At 42.0% G+C, this 17,046-nt stretch overlaps 1 protein-coding gene across 2 annotated transcripts in view; it reads left to right on the top strand.

The window, feature by feature from the left end:
• LOC145339136 (methyl-CpG-binding domain protein 2-like) overlaps window positions 1-17,046 on the top strand; it is a 110,373-nt gene that overhangs the window by 25,059 nt on the left and 68,268 nt on the right. Inside the window, exons 2-3 of one of the 2 annotated variants that reach the window (XM_080183575.1) lie at window positions 2,352-2,511; window positions 7,185-7,262. In XM_080183575.1, the coding sequence (XP_080039701.1) occupies window positions 2,352-2,511; window positions 7,185-7,262 (238 nt within the window). The remainder of the gene's footprint in view (window positions 1-2,351; window positions 2,512-7,184; window positions 7,263-17,046) is intronic. The other variant, XM_080183649.1, reaches the window with a different exon arrangement.

Genomic DNA, 17,046 nt, shown 5'->3' on the forward strand with positions numbered 1-17,046 from the left:
GCTGTGAGGCAGCAGTGCTAACCACTGTGCCACTGCGCAATAGGAGCTCGATTGGACTATAACACCAGTCAATAAGATCATGGCTGAACCTCTGTCTTAATTATACTTTCCTGCCTGCTCCCTCTATCCCTTGTCTTCCTGAGAGACAAAATAATTGTCCATTGTGGCCTTGAATATACTCAAAGATAGACCATCCATAACCCAATGGAGAATTCTGAAGATTCACAATTGCGAGTGAAGGAATTTCTCCTCATCTCAGTCCTGAATGATTGATTCCTTGTCCAGTGCCTGTGTCCTATGTTTTAGATTCCCCAGCCAGGCAAAACAAAGCCCTTCAGAAGGGCTTCAGAATCTTGTGTTTCAAGGGTTTCATTTTTTAATAAATTCTTCTAAAAGAGTAGAGACTCAATTTACTCAGCCTCTCATCCTATCTAGTACCTTTGATCCGTCCGTGTCTCTCAATTCATCTATCTTGCCCTCTCTCTTAGGGTAGCACAGTGGTTAACACTGCTGCTTCACAGCTCCAGGGACCTAGGTTCGATTCTTGGCTTGGGTCACTGTCCGTGTGTAGTTTGCACGTTCTCCTCATGTCTGCGTGGGTTTCCTCCCACAGTCCAAAAATATGTGGATTAGGTTGATTGGCTATGCCAAAATTGCCCCTTAGTGTTCTGAGCTGCATAGGTTAGAGGGATTAACGAGTAAATGTAGGGATATGGGGGTAGGGCCTGAGTGGGATTGTGGTAGGTGCAGACTCAATGGGCCAGATGGCCTCTTTCTGCACTGTAGGGATTCTATGATTCTCATTATTTTGCTTTGTGTCTTATAAAATGAATTAGATCTAATTTCTTAAGAGCTCTTGCTGGATTGGATCTCTTAAAAAAAAAACTGCAAGTCACCACTGCAAAACTCCACAAAAATTTGTGGGCACCCATCCGTATGGTGAACTAATTGTGTCATTTCTTTGCCACTCACCACAAAATTTGGGCTATTCTGTTCCGCTGTTCCTTATTTCCAAGATCCGTATTCTGAAGAACGAGTGGTGGTGCAAATGTATGCTTTAAATTGTTCATGGGCTTAATTCTACACAATGGTGGTACAAATTGGAATTTCCTGCAAGGTTAAAACCTCAATCGATCACATTCATTTACGGTTCAGCAATTTCGCTAAATAATCAGATTCAGATTAAAAATGCAAGTAACAAATGAGTAATTCTTGTTTGTTCTGCAAACCACAAGGTGTTTAATGTTGCTTACTTGCTGAGCACTCCTTATGCACACTGTAAATCGGCATTAACATGGCACTTGGGAAAGCTGCTTAATAAGGCCTGTCTTTCCTGTTCTTCAGCTTTTTCTTGCAGATGTGCCTTTCATACCTATGGCATATTCTGCTCACCACTTCTCATTATTCATTGCTGCAACAGCATAAAAAACTGAACCTTTGCCATCATGGTCGATAATCTTAGTCTTAGAAATTACAGCAATAGAATGTGTCCATTTGGCCCATCGCCAGTTCTAGCTCTTCACTGAGAGCTATTCATCTCACCCATTTCTCTGCCTAATGAAGTTTGTGCCTGTATAATCTTCCCTTTCTTGCATATTCTCAAGCTGGTGCAGCAAGATTGAATTGGAGGAAAATAAAGGAGAGAGAAAATGCCATGCGAGTAAATGGAATACAGATAATATTGTGGCAGCTTTCTGCATGTAGTGACATAAATTGCCTGCAAAAGTTAACTTTTTCAAAATACGTTTTTTTTGGTCAAACCTCATTGTAGATTTGTGAAATAATAGGTTATTTATTAGGCTCTCTGGAGCTGAGAGTGGGGAAGTGGAAGTACAATTGACTTTTGGCCTACTGTGTGATCTCCTGGTGTCAGTGTTGTTCACCCCTTCAGGAAGATGTCTGCTTTCAACACCTTTGCTGGCATTCTTGCTGATGCAGCTGCTGCTGATTCTGCCAATTCCAGAGTTGCTGCTGCTACTGTTCCAAACCCCTTTATCCAAACAACATTGTTATGAAGCTGTAAATGAAACTCCTGGAAACTGAGTTTTGAGGCATCTATATGCCAAATAGCTATTGAATAGCTTGTGTGTGCTTTTCTTTTCAGACATAACTGCACTTTATGAACAATGTGTTACAACATTCCCTTTGGATTTCCTGTGGTGAAAAATTGATGATGTAGGGAATAAATGCATGTTCTAAATGCTGTATATATGGCATTTCTTACACATTTTCTGAATTTTTTTTGAAGCCCCTAGTGTCTGTTGCTGAGACCACAATAATGAGATGTAAGTCTTCCGTATCAACTGGTGCTAGACCAGCTACATTTTTTTACTTTCTCTTCCACCTTTCAGCCCAAGTGGTAAGAAGTTCAGGAGTAAGCCTCAGCTGGCTCGATACCTGGGAAACAGTATCGACCTCAATAGCTTTGACTTTCGGACCGGGACGATGATGCCTAATAAATTACAGAGGACTAAGCAGCGCCTCCGGAATGAAGCAATAAATCAAACCAAGGTATTGTATCCTTTCCGTCTTCTGCTCTGGGTGTGTTTCAGATATGAAAATTTAATAGCATTTTTATGAATATTATCTTTGGAGTACCCATGGGCAATTGGTGCCAAGGAGTGCTGGCTGCAGATTAGAGCCTCCTACTCCCTTTTATAAGGTGAGTACTTATTGTTCACCAACTGGAAAGTGAAGGCAAATTCACAGAGGTCAGATGTTTTTCTGTAAGGAAGGAGTTTAAGATTAAAGTTCAAGGTCAATTGGATTTTCCCTGTTCTTCCAGTAAGCAGTTAAGCAGAAGCCTCCATAAATACTGCCTGCTTGTGCTCTCACTTGGAGAGCAGTGAATAGCCTGGGATGTTGAAGCCTTGCTCCAAAAATTGAGGGAAGGAGAAAGATTGTCGAACTGCTCATTTGTCTTTTGACTATTAAAATGATCACACTTAGTATTAAAATTCAAGTTTAATGGGAATATATTTGTTTTGTTTAAATGGTATTTTCACGAACTTGTGCCATAGCCTATTTTATTTGCACATGTAATTTCTTCCTTCTCATTAGAGCATATAGCCCTTTGCTGTTTTCTTTTAATTACAGTTGTGATGTTAGATTGAGAAGATGAACAAAATGGATTTATTAAGTTTGCTTTTTCACTGGTTGGAAAACACTAGTTGAATACAAGCTCTCCAACTTTCTCTGCCACATGATGGAAACAACTGATGATATAAAACATGAGTACATTATCGCCACTTTACACACTTTAGAATGCACATTTATGTTGGCCAATTAAAACCCATTGTATATAGGATCCACTAGGACAAGGGTCTTTCCCAGCATTCCAGTCTTCGTGACAGGCTCTTGCTATGGTAGTCTTTTCCCTGCTTTTGGTCAGCTTGGTGTAAGACATAAGTAGCTTCCCCATCACTACGTTAAGGAAACCCATCAACGTGATAGTCCTGAAGTTAAGCAACGGAGCAATCCACATAGCTTGGATTTATAATGCGGATAGTTTGTTTTCTGGTGTGGTATTTCTGCCAACTAATTCTCAAATGGCTCAGGAGGCTTTTGTTAGACAAGTACTGTATAGCTCCTCAGTGCTTCAGTAGCATATATGCAGTTTAAGCAGCGTTCTAGAAATAACCCTGTATGTAATTGGGGCTTCCTTAACATTTGTTTAAGGATATTATTAAACCAGAAAGAGTGCAGAAAAAATTTACTAGGATGCTACTAGGACTTGATAATTTGAGTTATAAGGAGCGGCTGGATAGACTGGGACTTTTTTCCCTGGAGCATAGGAGACTTGGGGGTGATCTTATAGATATCTATAAAATGATGAGGGGCATAGATCAGCTAGATAGTTAAAATCTTTTCCCAAACGTAGAGGAATCTAAAACAAGAGGACACAGGTTTAAAGTGAGAGGGGAGAGACACAAAAGGATCCAGAGGAGCAACTTTTTCACAGAGGGTGGTAAGTGTCCAGAACAAGCTGCCAGAGGTAGTAGTAGAAGTGGGTACAATTTTCTCTTTTAAAAAGCATTTGCACAATTACATGGATAGAGACATATGGGCCAAATGCGGGCAATTGGAACTAGCTTGGTGGTTTTAAAAGAAAAGGAGTAGCAAGGACAAATTGAGCTGATGGGCCTGTTTCCATGCTATAAACCTCTATGATTCTATGGCCGGAATTTTACCATCCCACCCGATATAGGAATCGGAGCCAGCGAGGGTTGGACCGTGGGAAGGTTCATTGATCTCTGGCGGGATTTTACGGTAAAAAGTCTGACAACACCAGGTTTAACTTTTTACTGTGTTTACCCCAGTCCAACGCCAGCATATCCACATCGGGACTTTATGGTTTCAGGACGACCGAGGCTGTGAAATCCTGCCATTGTCTCTTTGCTGGTGGCAACGTGTGTCTGATGCTATTTGGGACATTGGCATGCAAGCCTGCCTGGCACTGTGTAGGAAGAATCTCCACACTCTTGAGGCTTTTGCTCCAGTCCTTATTAATGATTTAGGATAGCTAGTTAATCATTAATCGTTCCTTAGCGTACTCAAGGACACACTTGGTTCAGTTATTGGATTGTTGAAAAGTGGGCTGAATTTTGGCAGATTATTTTGGAACCATCAGCTCCTTCAAGAAGACCCAACATTGCCCTCTGCTTTTTCTTCCCCCTCCACCAAAAGGGAGCAGTTTGTAATTGTAAGAGATAACCTTCCTTGGAAAGACAGATGATACTGGGAAGTTCACAAGAATTACACGGTGACTAGTTATGATTAGTAATAAATAGTAATATAAGAAAGGAGTGCATCATTGTAATTCCCGTAACCATAGAGCATTGATTCCAATGTTGGAGGTGCAAAGAAACCTTTAGCAGCTTCTGTTTTTGTTTGGACTCCAGTCATGATGGGCACCTAATCATGGATATATGAAGAAATGCTCTGATATCTAACCTCCAGATAATGCCTCAACTTTCCATTTACTAGCTGTATTGACAGCTTCCTCTCAATACAATGGATGAGCCTATTACACTTTTTTCAGTACACTCGCCATCTGACCTGTCCATGATGTGACCTCTGGTGACTAGACTAGACACAAAGCAATGTTGCTGACTTTTAACTGTCCTCTGAAATGGCCTAACAAGCCACTTGACAATTAGGAATGGGTAATAGATGTTGGCCTTGCCAGTGAAGCCCAAATCCCATGAATGAATAAAGAAAAAATACAAGCAATTGATTTAATGCTGATTTGTCAACAACTCCACAATCATTGTGTCATGTGACTGCCAGAAAGGCAGAAAGAGAATTGAATGGGCCACGGCCATTTTTCATCCAGTAATTCCCATGTAATTCAGAGATGTTTGCCTCACAGTTATTTATGTATCTTCCATATTTCTAAGGGACTCCATTGTTGAATCATAGAATCCCTACAGTGCAGCAGGAGCCACTTGGCCTTTTGAATCTGCACCAACTCTCCAAAAGAGCATTACATTCAGGCCCTATCCTTGTGACCACATGTATTTATCATGCTAATCTCCCTAACCTATGCATCTTTGATTTGATTTATTATTGTCACATGTATACAATGGAAGGTAATGTTTCTTGCATGCTATGCAGACAAAGCAACAGTTCATAGAGAAGGAGAGGTGCAGAACATAGCGTTACAGTCGTAGCTAAGGTGTGGAGAAAGATCAATTTGATGTAAGGAAGGTCCATTCAAAAGCCTGATGGCAACAGGGAAGAAGCTGTTCTTGAGTAGGTTGCTACGTGACCTCAAAGACTTTTGTTTCCTTTTCCCTCTGCAAGATGGTGAAAAAGAGTGTGTCTGCTTTTCCAAGGCAGCAGGAAATGTAGACAGAATCAGTGGATGCAAGGCTGGTTTGTGTGATGGACTGGGCTTTGTTTACAACCCTTTGTAGTTTCTTGCGGTCTTGGACAGAGCAGGAGCCATACCAAGATGTGATACAGCCAGAAAGAGTGCTTTCTATGGTGCAGCTGTAAAGGTTGTTGAAAGTCCTAGTTGGTATGCCAAATTTTCTTCACCTCCTGAGAAAATAGAGGCATTGGCAGGCTTTCTTAACTATAGTGTTGGCATGGAGGGACCAGGACAGGTTGTTGGTGATCTGGATACTGAGAAACCTGAAGCTCTCGCCTATTTCCACTTCATCCCCATGGACATAGATAGGGGCATGTCCTCCATTAAGGCTCCTGAAGTCAATGACAATCTCCTTTGCTTTGTTGATGTTGAGGGAGAAATTATTTTCATCACATCAGTTCACCAGATTCTCTATTTCATCCCTCTACTCATCATTGTTTGAGATCCAATCCACTATGGTGGTGTTATCAGCAAACTTGAAAAACAAGTTGGAGGCGAACTTGGCCACGCAGTCATAGCTGTGGAGTATGGATAAGGGGCTGAGGGCACAGAGCATGGGGTGCTGATGTTGAGGATAATCATGGAGGAGGCTTTGTTGCCTATCCTTACTGATTGCAGTCTGTGAGTTAGGAAGTTGAGGATCCATTTGCAAAGGGAGTGGTTGAACCGTAGGCCATGGAATTTGGGAATTGTTTTGCAGGAATAATGGCATTGAAAGCTGAGCTGTAGAAAATAAATAGAAGTCTGACATAGGTAACTTTGCTATCCAGGTGTTCCAGGGTTGATTGTAGGGTCAGGGAGATGGCATCTGCTGTGGACCTGTTGCGGTGATGGGCAAACTGTAGTGGATCCAGAAAATCTAGGAGGTTGGACTTGATTCATGCCATGACTAACCTTTTGAAGCCCTTCATAATGATGGATGTCAGAGCCACTGGCCGATAGTCATTAAGGCATACTGCCTGGCTTTTCTTTGGTACAGGGATAATGATTTGCCTCCTTGAAGCAGTTTGGTGTAAAAAGAGGTTAAAGATGTATGCAAATACCCCTATCAGCAGGTGCACACAGGATCTGCGCGCTCGTCCAGGTACCCCATGCAGGCCAGCCACTTACTGTGGGTTGTCTTTTAAGAAGGCTGTTTTGATGTCTGCGATGGTGCAGGTTTGCTGAGGCTTCCAGGGCAGAAGGCGTGCTCTCGCTGAACACTTGCTCAAAACAGGCATAGAATGCATTGAACTCCTTGGGGATGGGTGCATGGTGCCGGCAATTTTGCATGGCCAATGTAACTAACGTGCACATCTTTGGACTGCAGGAGGAAACTGGAGCACCTGGAGGAAACCCACGCAGACATGGGCACAACATGCAAGTTCCACACGGACAGCCACCCAAGGCAGGCATCGAACCCAGATCCTTGGCACTGTGAGGCAGCAGCGCTAACCGCTGTTCCACCATGCTTCCCTAATTTGAATCATGGCCTTGATTTGAATCTTGTTGACATTGTCAGGAAGAGCTACTTGTGTATCCTGACTCTGCTGTGCCCTTGTGTTGATATGCCAGGTCTGGTTCTGGTGTTGATTAGCTTCGGGTCACTGATAATTCCCAGGATACTGATAATGGGGGATTTGGTGATGTTGAAGGTCTGGGTAAACCAGGTATTTTGGGCATGGTATTGCAAAATAGTAAATGTTGTCTTGATGCAGCTTATAGGCTGACATTACCATTATTGAAGGAGTTAAGAAATTGCACTTGTGGAACTTTGAAAGTGGTGCCCATGGGCTGCTTTAATCTTTGACAATTATCATAAATGATTCTATGTGTCAGGTGTGGCTCAAAACAATGGAAGCTTTTCTGATTGAATTCCATTGACCTCAAATTTCCTATGGGCCCTTAAAGCCATAATATCAAAAACTGCTAATAATTATTCTTACCTCTTATATCTGGCACTTCTGACCATATTTAAATAAATGTTGTGATGAGGTCTGGAGTTGAATGGTTTTGAATAAGTGGCTTTTCTGTTGATTGGGAGGGGTTGATAAAAAACATAGAACACATAGAACATAGAACACTACAGCTCAAACTTCAGTGCAACTTGTGAGCCGATCATATCCCTACCTACCAGGCCTATCTGTAACTCTCAATCCCGTTAAATCCCATGTACTCACCCAGAAGTCTCTTAAAAGACCCCAACGAGTTTGCCTCTACCACCACCGACGGTCCCACTCGCCCACCACCCTCTGAGTGAAAAACTTACCCCTGACATCTCCTCTGTAAAGCTATAACTAAGTGGCTTAAATTTGTTCTGCTTGTTGTAGGTAACACTAACTTCGGCCTGCATGTTTGTATATCTCATATCTCATACTTTGTCTGCCTGTGTCTGTCTGTCCTTTTCCTCCCATGTTAATTTTGGCCCTGCAAAACAATAAATTAGCCAGTTTTTGTTTTGAGACTAAGAGCTCCCTCTATAGGTTTAAATGATGATTGCACCTGTTGATACACACAATACAACAGAAAATAAATTTTGTACCCCTGTGTGAAAATTTATAATGTGGAAATGCCGTCATTGAACTGGGGTAAATGCAGTAAGAAGTCTCACAACACCAGGTTAAAGTCCAACAGGTTTATTTGGTAGCAAAAGCCACTAGCTTTCAGAGCGTTGCCCCTTTATCAGGTGAGTGGGAGTTCTGTTCTCAAACAGGGCATATAAAAACACAAACTCAATTTACAAAATAATGGTTAGAATGTGAGTCTTTACAGGTAATCAAGTCTTAAAGGCACAGACAATGTGAGTGGAGAGAGGGTTAAGCACATGTTAAAGAGATGTGTATTGTCTCCAGCCAGGATAGTTAGTGAGATTTTACAAGCCCAGCCAAGTTATGGGGGTTACAGATAGTGACATGAACCCAAGATGCTGGTTCAGGCTGCCCTCATGTGCAGAACTTGGCTATCAGTCTCTGCTCAGCGACTCTGCACTGTCGTGTGTCGTGAAGGCCTTGGAGAATGCTTACCTGAAAATCAGAGGCTGAATACCCATGACTGTTGAAGTGTTCCCCAACAGGAAGAGAACACTCTTGCCTCGTGATTGCAGGAAAGCATGGTACATTGGGGAGACCGTGCAGACACTACGACAATGGATGAATGAACACTGCTTGACAATCACCTGGCAAGAGTGTTCTCTTCCTGTTGGGAAACACTTCAGCGGGCACGGGCATTCGGCCTCTGATCTTCGGGTAAGCATTCTCCAAGGTGGCCTTCATGACAGTGCAGTGTCACTGAGCAGAGACTGATAGCCAAGTTCTGCACATATGATGACGACCTCAACCGGGATCTTGGGTTCATGTCACACTATCTGTAATCCCCATGACTTGCCTGGGCTTGCAAAATCTCACTCACTGCCCTGGCTGGAGACAATATACATCTCTTTAACCTGTGCTTAACCCTCTCCCCACTCACATTGTCTGTACGCTTAAGACTTGATTACCTCTAAAGACTAGCATTCCCACCATTATTTTATAAATTGAGTTTGTGTCTTTATATGCCCTGTTTGTGAATAGAACTCCCACTCATAGAGTCATAGAGGTTTACAGCATGGAAACAGACTCTTTTGGCTCAACTTGTCCATGCCACCCTTTTTTTTTGAAACCCCTAAACTAATCTCAATTTGCCTGCATTTGGCCCATATCTCTCTATACCCATCGTACCCATATAACTATCTAAATGCTTCTTAAAAGATAAAATTATACCTGCCTCTATTACTACCTTTGGTAGCTTGTTCCAGACTCGCACCGTCCTCTGTGTGGAAAAAATTGCCCCCTGGACACTTTTGTATCTCTCCCCTCTCACATTAAACCTATGCCATCTAGTTTTAGACTCCCCTACTTTTGGGAAAAGATATTAACTGTCTACTTTGTCAGTGCCCCTCATTATTTTATAGAACTCAGCGCTCCAGAGAAAAAAGTCCCAGTCTATTCAGCCTCTCCTTATAACTCAATCCAACAAGTCCCGCTCGTATCTTAGTAAATCTTTTCTCCACTCTTTCTAGTTTAGTAGTATCCTTTTTATAATAGGATGACCAGAATTGCACACAGTATTCCAAGTGTGGCTGATCACTCACCTGATGAAGGGGCAGTGCTCCGAAAGCTAGTGGCTTTTGCTACCAAATAAACCTGTTGGACTTTAACCTGATGCTGAGACTTCTTACTGTGAAAATTTATAGCCCATCTAGCTGCAGTTTACTGCTGCTGTGAAGTTTGAAAATTGAAATATTTTATTAACTTGAGTAAAACAATGTAAGTGACGTATCCACCTGGGTGTTTGGCAGTTTTAAAGAATTGAATTATCAGAATTTGAATTGAGACACTCTGCACGTAAGCAAAGCTTATCGGCGTAATTAAAATTGAACACTTGGTCAACTATGTTGCCTGTTGTTCAGACCTGAGCCTTTATGGTAAGTTTTTTTTTAACTGCAGTTTGTTTTTCATTGACTTTTTAATTGACTTAATCTGTTTTAACTGTGCAACTTATAACCAAGACCTAACATAGCTTTTGAACCTGAAAATGATGAATATAGGCGTTTCAGTAAACTCCCTGAATAATGCTTCATTTTGAGGCCGAGATGAGATCAGCTATGATCATTGAATGGTGGAGAAAGCTTGAGGGGCTGAATTGTCTACTCCTGCTGCTGAATTCTCATGTTCTTAACAGCTGTGGATGGTTCTAAGTAATTCTATTGTTGGGTTGCTCAATGCTTTATGAAGGTCGTTTGGCCCATTTTACTCGATTGCATAGAAAGATGTTGCAAACTTTCCATTTTACTTAACTGTTTCTTAAAAGATTCCAGGGTTTTCATTGCCACTTTGTTTCCTAGAGATATAACTGGTGCACTGATCACTCTCGGTCAAGAAAACATTCTGTGATGGAGGCTGCCTCGCTAAATATATTTAAGTCACGGGTAGATCAGTTTTTGACAGACAAGGGAATTAAGGGTTATGGGGAGAAAGTGGGAAAGTGGAACTGATCCACTTCAGATCAGCCATGATCTTATTGAATGGTGGAGCAGGCTCGAAGGGCTAGATGGCCTACTCCTACTCCTATTTCTTACGTTCTTATGTTCTTATTTCTAACACCAGCTTTAAATTTACTTTTTACCTTTTTGAAGTTATGCCTGTCAACATTTGGCTTTTTTTGTGGGAATTGGATGTTGGGAGGCATGGTGGTATAGTGGTTAGCTCTGCTGCCTCACAGCACTAGGGACCTAGGTTCAATTCCAGCCTCGGGTCACTATCTGTGTGGTGTTTGCATGTTTTCCCTATGTGTATTTGGGTTTCCTCCCACACTCCAAAGATGTGTGTGTTAGGTTGATTGGCCATGCTAAATTGCCCCTTAGTATCAGGGGGACTAGCAGAGTAAATATGTGGGGCTATGGGGTTGGGGCCAAGGTGGGATTGTTGTCTGTGTGGGTTTGATAGGTCGAATAACCGCTTCCTGCATTGTAGGGATTCTACAAATTGTGGGGGATAGGTATTCAAAAAGCAAATTCCAGTTCAGGATTCCTGAGTCTATGACCAAAATTAGTTGCAAGCAGTTTCAAGGAATTCCGTGATGTATGGTAAATTGCTCTCGTTTCTGGCAGCACTTTGGGATAAATGGCATCTGTTCTGGGGTTCACTTGTGTTGAGCCTGACTGGGTTTTCCATCTCGTTTATATAAGTCATTGATTTTTGCTTTGGTTATCTTAGCTTGCAGACAGCATGTTGCTCATGATTTCACTTGCGAATACATAAAATTGAAGCCAGGAGCAAAGCACTAAGTGAGGTGGAAACTGTGTACTTCTAAAATTAGTTTTTGGTTAAAATTGGAATTGGAAGAATGGAGAAAGGGGGAGCAGTTTTATTCAATTAAAATCAAAGCAGATAGAGAATGCATAATTATAGGGTACGTCTGGCTTATGTGTGTGAAATTTTGTCAAAGTACCACTTAGACTTTTGGATGAAGTATGTGGAGTCAGGAAAATATACCAAATTGGTTTAATTACTGACTTAGAAAGGAGCAACCAAGAGGTAAAAGCAAGGATTAGAAATAGGTGCGAGTTTCTATTCAGTGTGCCTCGGGGGTCATAGTTTTGAGAATAAGGGATAAACCTTTTAGGACTGAGGTGAGGAGAAATTTCCTCACCCAGAGGTAAATCTGTGGAATTCACAACACAAAGTAGTTGAGGCCAGAACATTGTGATTTCAAGAAGGGATTAGGTGTAGCTCTTGGGGCTAAAGAAATTAAGAGTACGGGGGGGGGGGGTCGAATGGCCTACTCCTGCTTCTACTCTGTTTCTAGCAATGATTTGGATATAGTGATTGACAAAGTGGGATCCAAACCTGCAGACTATCTGTACCTACAGAGGAATAATAGATTAGTCTCGGTCCAAGCTGCAACATGCTACTCATAAGATATTTAATGATGGAAAGGTATAACAGAATTTGGTATCAGTAAGCACGAGTTACTACTTTTGGATGGAATTCTTTGAATGGCAGAGATTAAGTAATGTAGGAAGGCAGATATTTTGAGGGTTCACGTTCATAAGACATTGAAAATAGTACATAATATGAGGTACAGGAAGTAAAAGGTCAGGGGTAGTGATGAATCTTGGAGTAGTGTATAGTTTTGAGTTTTATGCTTTTTTTGGAAGAATGTTCACAAGCTCTATTGCTTGTAGTTTCACTCGGATGAGAAAATACAGATGAAGAAAACTGCAAGATTTGGGTTAAGTCACGTGAACCATGTTGAACACAGGATGTTTTGATAGAGCTGTTTAAAATAATGCAGACATTGAAGATGAGGGGGGGGATCTTATTGAAACTTACAGGACACTGTGAAGCCTGGATAGAGTGGATGTGGAGAGAATGTTTCTGCTAGTAGGGAAAAACTAGAACCAAAGAGCACAACCTCAGGTTAACAGGACGATCCTTTAAAACAGAGATGAGGAGGAATATCTTCAGCCGGAGAGTGATGAATCTGTGGAACTCTTTGCCACAGAAGGCTGTGGAGCCCAGGTCATTGAGTGTCTTTAAGATGGAGATAGATAGGTTCTTGATCAATAAGGGGACCAGGGGTTTTGGGGAAAAAGCAGGAGGATGGGGATGAGAAAAATATCAGCCATGATTGCATGGCGAAGCAGACTTGATGGGCTGAGTGGTCTAATTCTGCTCCGATATTCTGATGGTATTATGGCTGTTCAGATGGTTGAGAATCTTGAATGAAATGGGGTTGGGGTTATGAACATAAGATTAAATGTGTAAGATTTGGGCTGGAGGGCAGAAGCATTCTCTTAAAGAAGTGTTTTAATGCTGTTGAGGAAGCAGTGGCTATATCAACTTTTAAGAATAATAGAATTAGTGATTTTTTTCAGGAGGAGGAGTAGGAGGGGCAGTGAGAACTCATTTTCGTATATTTCAGCTATTATTTCTTATTTTGCTGCTGTTTTAACATAGAACACTACAGCACAAACAGGCCCTTTGGCCTACAAGTTGCGCCGATCACATCTATACCTGCCAAGCCATAGAACTATCTGTAACTCCCAATCCCATTAAATCCCACGTACTCATCCAGAAGTCTCTTAAAAGACCCCAGCGAGTTTGCCTCTACCACCACCGACGGCAGCCGATTCCACTCACTCACCACTCTGAGTGAAAAACTTTCCCCTAACATCTCCTCTGTGCTTGCTTCCCAGCACCTTAAACCTGTGTCCTCTCGCAGCGACCATTTGAGCCCTTGGAAATAGCCTCCAAGAATCCACCCTATCTATTCCTCTCAACATTTTATAAACCTCTATCAGGTCGCCTCTCAACCTTTGTCTCTCCAGGGAGAAGAGACCTAGCTCCCTCAACCTATCTTCATAAGGCATGCCTCCCAATCCAGGCAACATCCTTGTAAATCTCCTCTGCACCCTCTCAATAGCTTCCACATCCTTCCTGTAGTGAGGCGACCAGAACTGTGCACAGTTTTGTAGCATTGAAATGCTTTATTTTTGGGTTTGACCTCTGGTCTTCTAAACACCTTTTTTTGTGTGTGTTTTCTTGTATTTATGCCAATGTATCCCTTCCCCTTTTCTCCCTCACTGCTTTTGTGTGGTTTATTTGGTAGAATTGGCACAATCAGGTTTGTGTTTGTATTTATTTGATAAGGTAATCATTGCGCACTTCACAGTCCTTTTTTGCCTTTGTCAATATCTCTACCAATTTAATCAAATAGCTATTTTAACTCCTTCAGCATTTTGCGATCAAAGCGATCAGTGAAATAACTAAATCCAGTTGCTGATGGGCCACTGTCAGGGTCTGCTGTTAGCCTGGTTGTTTTACTGACATGTTTCTTTGATCTGTGATGACTCACTGAGTCTAAGAATATCCGTCAACCTAAATAATTAAACATTTCATTTCTCTGTCCTGTCATATTTGTTGATGATTTTGAAAGTTTGTAGTCACCTGCATAAGAAGTTACTGCAGAAATTGAGCAGATGCCACCAATTGATGCTGAAAAATAATTGCCTTGTTAACATTTCAGTGTTATTGTACTATTGGGCTTATTAGTTAATTAATAAAGTAACAAACAGTTTTTTAAAGAAAGTTGGTAAATGATTTTTCCAGAATTGCTTGCATTGTTATCTAAGCCAGTGTCACAGAATTCTAAGTGTTGAATTAGCAGGAAAACTAAGAGTAATTCATGCTGTTTTTCGGTAGGAGTTCAGACTAGAAACTCTCACACTCTGTGCATTGCAGAGGCCACCAATGTGAATCTCGTTATAAATCTGGGTGGGGCCTGTTCCTGCCCAGGAGGCTGAAACCCATGGACCTGTGCGCATGTGTGATGGCCCCACATTGTCAGCCTGTGAATCACTGGCCTCCCACCTTAACTGACCAATTCCAATGGTAGAGTGGCAACGGGATCTCCCACTCCCATTGATTGCCTCTTTCGCACTGCCCCATGCCTATTTAAAATATAATTTAAATGCTAGCCACGCATCCCCATTGATTTCTGGTGTGAAGCAAACAGCGCTGGAAATCTGGCGCTGGGAGATGCTGAACTGTCGTGCAAATCACCTGCATCCCGCTGTGCTAAGACATTTGCACAGCGGAATGGGAGAATCACGACTCCTTAAGTGCTGACCTATCTTAAATTTTTCTGGTTTGTCTCATTTAATCAATGTTAACCTTGTAAAATTCCCCTTTGCTGCACTCTGGATCTAGGACCCACTAAAAATTAGGTTTGAAAATTAGGTTTGACTTGGTCAAATAATGGGGTCATCCAAGGGAAATATCCATGTCACTTTCATATCATTTACTGAGTGGGGAAATGGAGAACAGTCATATATAGAGTGAGTTTTTTGATCTTAATATTGTTACATGAATTATCATATAGCGAAAAGTATTGCTTCTTGCATGCTATACGGACAAAGAGTACCAATCATAGAGAAGGAATAAAGAGAGTGCAGAATGTAGTGTTACAGTCATAGCTAGGTGTAGAGAAAGATCAGCTTAATGCAATGTAGGTCCATTCAAAAGTCTGACGGCAGCAGGGAAGAAGCTGTTCTTGAGGCAGTTGGTACATGACTGTAGACTTCTGTAGCTTTTTCCAACAGAAGAAGGTGGAGGGAGGAGAGAATGTCTGGGGTATGTGTGGTCCTTAATTATGCTGACTGCTTTGCCGAGGTAGTGGGAAGTGTAGACGGAGTCAATGGATGGAAGGCTGGTTTGCATGATGGATTGGGCTACGTTCACGATCTTTTGTAGTTTCTCGCGGTCTTGAGATGAACTGGAGCCATACCAAACTGTGGTACAACCAGAAAGAATGCTTTCTATGGTGCATCTATAAAAGTTGGTGAGAGCTGTAGCTAACATGCCAAATTTCCTTAGTCTTCTGAGAAAGTAGAGGCATTGATGGACTTTCTTAATTATAGTGTCAGCATGGGGGGGACCAGGACAGGTTGTTAGTGATCTGGACACCTAAAAATTTGAAGCTCTTGACCCTTTCTACTTTGCCCCTATTGATGTAGACAGGGGCATATTCTCCTCTACACTGCTTGAAGTTGATGACAATCTCCTTTGTTTTGTTGACACGGAGAGAGAGATTATTCTTGCCCCTCCAGTTTACCGGATTGTCTGTCTATCTCATTCCTGTACTCGTCATTGTTTCAGATCTGACCTACTACAGTTGTGTCGTCAGCAAACTTGGAAATCGAGTTGGAGGGGAATCTGGCCACATGCTCATAACTGTATAAGGAGTATAGTAGGGGGTTGAGAATGCAGCCTTGTGGGGCATCGGTGCTGAGGATGATTGTGGAGGAGGTGTTGTTGCCTATCCTTACTGATTGTGATCTGTGGGTTAGGAAATTCAGGGTCTAGTTGCAGAGGGGTGAGACAAGGCCCAGGCCACGGAGTTTGGAGATGAGTTTTGTACAAATAATGGTGTTGACTACAGCTCAGCCTTCCATAAATAGGAGTCTGACATAGGTGTCCTCATTATCTAGGTGTTCCAGGGTTGAGTGCAGGGCCAGGGAGATGGCGTCTGCTATGGACCCGTTGCAGTGGTAGGCAAACTGTACTGGATCCAGGCAGTCTGGGAGGCCAGAATTGATTCGTGCCGTGGCTAACCTTTTGAAGCACTTTATAATGATGGATGTCAGAGCCACTGGATGATAGTCATTAAGGCACGCTGCTTGTGTTCATGAACAATATCATATTATATAGGAAGGTGTTAGAAGAAAAATTAGGCTATTGTCTCTTTGGATCTTTTGGATCCAGGGATGATTGCCATGTCGATTGTATACTAGCCTGACAATTCATGTAAGGTTACAGAGTTTGTGGTACTGCAGGCTTATGTGCAGGTATGTTCATGCCTTGTGCAAGATAATCTGAGGGTCTTGAAGCCTTTCTTAAAATTTGTCATTAGAAATGCAACTCCTGCAAACACCCAGGAGAATCCAAAAAAATTTATCAGCATGCTACTGGGACTTGATAAGGAGAGGCTGGATAGACTGGGACTTTTTTCCCTGGAATGTAAGGAGACATAGGGATGATCTTATAGAAGTCTATAAAATAATGAGGGGCATAGATCAACAAGATAGTCCACGTTTTTTTCCCAAAGGTAGGGGAGCTTAATACTAGAGGGTGTAGGTTTCAGGTGAGAGG

Source organism: Carcharhinus amblyrhynchos, chromosome 1, assembly GCF_965287045.1.
Source record: "Carcharhinus amblyrhynchos chromosome 1, sCarAmb.v2.hapA, whole genome shotgun sequence".
Classification (NCBI taxonomy): domain Eukaryota; kingdom Metazoa; phylum Chordata; class Chondrichthyes; order Carcharhiniformes; family Carcharhinidae; genus Carcharhinus; species Carcharhinus amblyrhynchos.